Source organism: Panicum virgatum, chromosome 6K (assembly GCF_016808335.1).
Source record: "Panicum virgatum strain AP13 chromosome 6K, P.virgatum_v5, whole genome shotgun sequence".
NCBI lineage: Eukaryota > Viridiplantae > Streptophyta > Magnoliopsida > Poales > Poaceae > Panicum > Panicum virgatum.
Window position 1 is genome coordinate 25,703,498 of NC_053141.1, and position 5,757 is coordinate 25,709,254.

Consider the following 5,757-nt stretch of genomic DNA (forward strand, 5'->3'; position numbering starts at 1 on the left):
AGCTGCAAGGTGGACCGGCGGCCCCTGGGCCGCCCTCGCAGCCGCATCCTCGCGCACAAGGCAGCGGCGGAAGCGGCGCTGAGGACGAAGGGGACACAGGCTTGACTGCACGGAGGAGAGAGCCGGCAATGGAAGGCCGGAGGGGCGAAGCCCCTAGGCGCTGCGTCCCGGCGGCGATGTCGATCGGCGATGCGGTGGCCCGCCGGCCCCGATGGCGCTGTGGCCTGGCCTCCCCGCGGTGGTCCTCCGCAGCCACGCACTCGCTCTCTGATACCATGTAAGCAATAGAGATTGTGTATAATAGATTGATTGTATTGCAATGAGCCCCTTGGGCGGTATATATAGGAGTACAAGGCTTGGAGGGCAAGGCACCTCCCCTAGAGATAAGGAAGGCTATCACGGGATTACATCAATCCTAAACTACCATATCTGGAGTTGCCTAATATACTCTAACAAAAACCATTTTAATAGTAGTGTTTTTAACCAATTGTCTACAAATATATTTATGACCACCAGATATATGTAAATGTCATATTTCTTATGTGTAGTCGTTGTTTCATATTTTGCTTGTTGTCTTGTGATCAAGAGAGTGTGATCCCATGATCGACGTACTGCGATTTGTGCTCGTAATTCAGGTCATTGCATACTGCTCAAATTGTTCCTTTGCACAAAATTTGCATGTCAGGGACGTTGTCGAAGAGGAAAGAGCTAGGTAATCAGATCATCTTTCTTGTTTTAAACTTTTGATTAACTTGCCCTTAGTCTAGAGGAAAGAGCTAGGTGGCCAGTGGCAATTCTTTGCTTTCACCAATAGCGATTCATATAGTATTCTTAGCCTACTAGCTGATGAGTCATCCAGACAATATGAGAAAACTTGCTGTGAACAGTATTGCTTATGTTTAGCAGGCACCGTGCAGCATGTTTATGTTGGCATTCATGAATAAGTCCACCGATGTGGTGGAGTGTCCAAGGCATCCTTTCCGCTTAGTGCACATCTCTCGTGTAATCCAGCCTAACAAGTTCCATATATAGTATTCTCAGAGAGTATTATTTGAATTAGCACACTTGAAATGTAGAAAAATTTAATTTGTACATAGAATAATTAATGTGAAAAATGAGAATCCAAATCGTGAACGTTGAATTTTCACAACATAGCTACAAGTTATCTTCCTTGCGTTCCGGCCTCTTCCTGTGCACACTTCTCTGAAATCTGAGGCCAGATCTATATAAATAGCACACTTCTCTTTATTTCAGACATGACCACACTGCAAGTAACTAGGCATGGAGAGAGTTGTTGAAGAGGCCGTTAATGATCTTATTAGATGACTAATCTCCAGGCTAATCCACATATACCAGGAGAGGGAGAATGTTGGGCAGAAGCTCAGAAGGGTGCATCTTAAACTGATCAGTCTCCATGCTTCCATTGAAGAAGCAGAGCAGAGATTTATCACCAACCAACTGATTTTGCTGCAGCTCAAAACATTCACGGAGGTTTTAGCGCAAGGCTACTACTTGCTAGACAGCTTCGAAAGCAAAGGTAGTAATGACGAGGAAGATAGTGGCCAGCATGAGGTGAGACCTGTGTATTCGTTTTCCTCGTTCAATCCTTATAACGAATGCGCAGAATGTCTGAACATGTGAAGAGGCTGCTACTCGGAGACATGAGCAAGTTACAAGAGGTAATGGGGTTATTGGAAGCTGTTGCTGAGAATTTACGGGAATGCAACACACTAGTAGCTGGCTATCCTCGCAGATCTCGCCGGCCTTATGACTCTTACATGTATGCTGACAAGTGTATGTTCGGTCGTCATGTTGAGAGGGAGCAAATCATCGACTTCTTGCTTGAGGAGTATGATGATTCTTCTACTCAAACCTTGCATGTTCTACCGGTCATCGGCCGCCATAGGTCTGGCAAGAAAACCCTAATGGAAAATGTTTGCAGGGATGAGAGGGTACGCAATCATTTCTCCTTGGTTTCTCTTCTGGACGGTGATGATTTAGAGGGCGAGATGCTCGAAGCGCCCTTCATGTCCTGCAACAGAGGAGTAACCATCACAAACCATGATTTGCAGCTGAAGAGGCGCCTGTTTGTGATTGAGTTCACCTTCAGTGTCGACGAGGAATCATGGAGAAAGTTCTACCATCGTGCTAGCAACCTCATGAAAGGAACAAGTAGCAAGGTTGTGCTCATTAGTAGTTTGAAAGAGGCTACAAGATTGGGCACAACTAACCCCATCACTCTCATGCCCCTACCTCCAGAGTTGTTTTGGTATTTCTTCAAAACAATCGCTTTCGGCAGTGCAGACCCAAAGGAGCACCCGAGGCTTGTATATCTAGTAATGCAGGTTGTCGTGGTGTGGCAAACCACAGCCGGGTGGCGGAATGCACCCGCCTAAACCCAGAGGGTGAGTACTCGGGGGTTAGCTAGGACTAGTTCGATCTCGCTCAAGAACACGATGAACACAGCCGGTTTAGAGTGGTTCGGGCCGCCGGAGCGTAATACCCTACGTCCACTGTGTGCTGTATTGCTTGAGTCTGGGTGAGCTCGGAGAGAGCTTGGTCTGTGTGTGTGCTCCCAAGAGCTTTTTCTGTGCAGCGAGCGCCTCCCTTTTATATCTCAAGGGAGGCGCGTACGTGGCCGTTGGGTCACCGACAGGTGGGCCCCAAACGATGTAGTATAAGATAACATATTGTTCATACATTATGGCATTGCAGGTCAAGGAGATCTCATTCCCGGATTTCCCTGGTTTGTCCGTGGGAATCTTCCGACCGGCGTGCTTTGCCCTGTCTTGTCGAAACGGCGCCAGGGTGTAGCGTGCGGCGTTGCCTGCAGCGTAGCTGAACGGCCGTGTAGCTTGCGGTGTAGGCGGCATGATGGAAAAGTGCCGTGCCGTCGTATCCATTTAATACAGCAGATGGGCTCTACGCAGATGCGGCGCAGGCGGCTGCACTGTGTACCTCGGTAATACGCGGTCTACAGTGAGACCTAACAAAGGCTACCCCGCGTACTGCGGCGGCAGAGCGCGCCTCAACCTCCCACATTAAATGTGGTGGGTGGGCGAGTCTTCCAGTGGAAGACCCCCGCCTGCGCCTGCGGGACACGTGGAGCCTCCGGACCCCCTCCCGGCGGTATGCTGGCTCTACGCGCGTGGGAGGTCCGGACAGATGCGGGGAGGTCCCGGACCCCAATGGGGGGTCCGGGCCCTCGGCCGTTGGCTCAAAAAATCCCCTCCTCAGGGACACGTGGCGTCACCGGACTCGTCCCAGAGCTGGGAGCGGGTCCGGGGCCGTTGGCCCGGTGAGGTAGGAGCCTGACCCGTGGGGCCCGGCAGCTCTGCCCCTTATGGCGTAGTCGCGGATGACTATGTGAGTCCTGCCTTGCTGCAGTAGAAGCGGGTATCCCTGCTACAGGGTACCGACAATGGCCCTCGGGCCCACCTCGGGAGAGGTGATGAACCCACAGGTGGGGCCACTACTGCGATTTGGCTTTGCATAACTTGAAGCCTCTTACTGCAGGAGTCTTGTCCGGCCTTGACCGTCCATCGGGTTTTTCATTGCCTCATCGCATCGCAACGGCTTAGTCACTCGTAGCGCCCACACAATGTGGTTCACCTAGTCATGCGTGCGACGCTCGGCATTGTTGCGGCCGGAGTAAACGGGATATTTACCACCGGCGCAGTTCCCGAAAAGCTTGGTCATGCCAGCGCTTAATGTGCGCATGTCAGCTCAGCTTCCGCCTCGCTTCCCGCGCGAGCGACGGTTCAGATCCCGCCTTTTCACACCTTTGTTTGTTACCCGCTGTCCCTGACAGGCGGGCCTGGGCCCCCTTGTCATGGACGGGGTGGTTAACACTAGGTGCAGGCGTCGCTTGGGTTCCAACGACGGTTTCTGGGCGCGCCGGTTGGGTCAGGCTTCATAAAGGGACGAACCGCATACCGCGGTTACTTTCCCGCATTCGCCTTCTTCCTTCCAACCTTTGCGCCCCTTTGCCTTCGAGCCTCCTCGCATCTTGCTTTCCTGCGTAGATTGCTCCTCGCCTCCATAGCGAGATGGCATTCCTTGCTCGTCCCCGCCGTTTCCAGACTGAGGAAGAGCTGAACACGGTGCGCCGCCTGCTTGGGTGGAGTGCACAGGAGATTGCTTGGGGGATTCGAGCAGGCTCGGTTCCCTTCGGCAACTTGCGTGCCGGGGAATTTGTGTTGTTCATCTCGCACATTTCCACCGGCCTGGGGCTGCCGATCTCCTCATTCTTTCTGCTGCTGCTGGAAGATTTCGGCCTCCAGCTTCAACATCTCACGCCGCACTCCATCCTCCTGATGGCCATCTTCGTGCACCTGTGCGAGATGTTCGTGGGGGTGCGGCCCTGCGTCATCCTCTTCCACCACTTCTTCGTCCTGGTGAAGTCCGGGAAGGGCATAGACGAATTGGGGGCGTACTACTTCCAGACGAGGAGCGACCTGCGGACGCCGTACATCCCCGGGCTTGTTGGCGGGAAGTGAGAGGAGTGGCGCAGGGAGTGGGTGATCGCCACCACCGAAGCCAACGAGCGCTTGGTCATGCCGACCGGGGGGGCCGCCTCCAACGCCTGTCCTGGAGGGCCAAGCCGTCCCTGCCGCCGGATTTCAACTCCGTGCTGAGTAAGATCAAGGCGCTGGCAGAGAGCGGCCTCACCTCGCAGCACGTGCTCGGGAACTTCCTGAAGCGCCGGATCGCCCCCCTGAAGCAGCGGCCGCGTCCTGCTTGGAGCTTCACCGGCCCCAACGATTGCAGCAGGACCCACCGCGGAGAGGGGAGCGACCTGATCCAGGAAGCCCTGGAGGTCCTGGTGCGGCGGTGATGGGGGAAATCTTCATTCCAGAGCACCTGATCCTTCCTCAGGGTGTCGTCCCTCTCTGCGAGGACTCACGCCTGAGGACTGCAGTGCTGGCCACCCTGCCGACCCTCGACAATGGTGGGCTGGCCGCACGCCAGACTGGAGGCGACCCGGACCGTGGGATCCGGATCCCTGGCGCGTCCGGGGAACAAGCCGTGCCGAGTGCCACGGGGTCCGACCCCACTGCCAAGGGCAAGCAGGCCGTGGCTGGTAGCGCCGCCACGAGCGGTCCCAGCCAGGCCCGGAGCAGCTCTGGCGCGTCGTTGGGGGAAGCGGGCCGGCGCATGTTGCACCGGGGCGACGGGACCCTAGTTGTGGAGCCCGCCGTGAAGCGTCAGAGGACTGCCGAGGACGCGGGCCAGGGTAGTTCCTGGGCCCCCGGACCTCGCAGGACCCCCGGAGCAGCAGCGGCAGCAACAGCAGCCCCGGGTTGTGCCCCCGTCGCCGCCACGGGAACAGCAGCAGTAACAGCTGCAGGAGCAGCCCCGGGTTGCGCCTCCACCACCACCACAGGAGCCGCAGTAGCAGCAGTAGCCGCGTGGTGCTCCTCCGCCGCCACAATAGGAGCAGCAGCAACAGAAGCAGTCGTCGAGCCTCCGTGGGCGCTGGAGACCCAGCGCTTCAGGGTAAGTGTTCTTCCGTTTACTTCCCTTATTCTTGGTGCCCCGCTTTTTACTGAAGGCTTCTTTTCTTTGTTTGCCAGGGCCTCTCGCCCAAGCAGTTCTTCCACCACCGCTGGCTCGTCAGCAGGGGTCCAGGCGGCTGGGGCCCCGGTGGCGATGGCGGGAGCGACGGCTGGTGCGGGGAGCTCGGGTGCAGCAGCTTCCGCTAACCCGATGGTGCCCGACGCGGCGACGGCGGGTGCGCCAGTGCCAGGCGAGGCA

At 56.0% G+C, this 5,757-nt stretch overlaps 1 protein-coding gene across 1 annotated transcript; it reads left to right on the top strand.

Annotated features, from left to right (window-relative positions):
• The first annotated feature begins 1,682 nt into the window (after nucleotides 1-1,682).
• Nucleotides 1,683-4,499, top strand: LOC120713351 (putative disease resistance protein RGA3). Its single transcript, XM_039999335.1, has 2 exons — nucleotides 1,683-2,180; nucleotides 4,404-4,499. Exons 1-2 carry the CDS (start codon nucleotides 1,683-1,685, stop codon nucleotides 4,497-4,499), a joined length of 594 nt encoding a protein of 197 aa, XP_039855269.1.
• The last annotated feature ends 1,258 nt before the right edge of the window (nucleotides 4,500-5,757 follow it).

Coding starts and splice junctions, on each gene's coding strand:
- LOC120713351 (XM_039999335.1), top strand. CDS start 1,683: ATGGGGTTATTGGAAGCTGTTGCTGAGAATTTACGGGAATGCAACACA. Junction 2,181..4,403: donor TGAAAGGAACAAGTAGCAAG/GTTGTGCTCATT, acceptor GTCCTGGTGAAG/TCCGGGAAGGGCATAGACGA.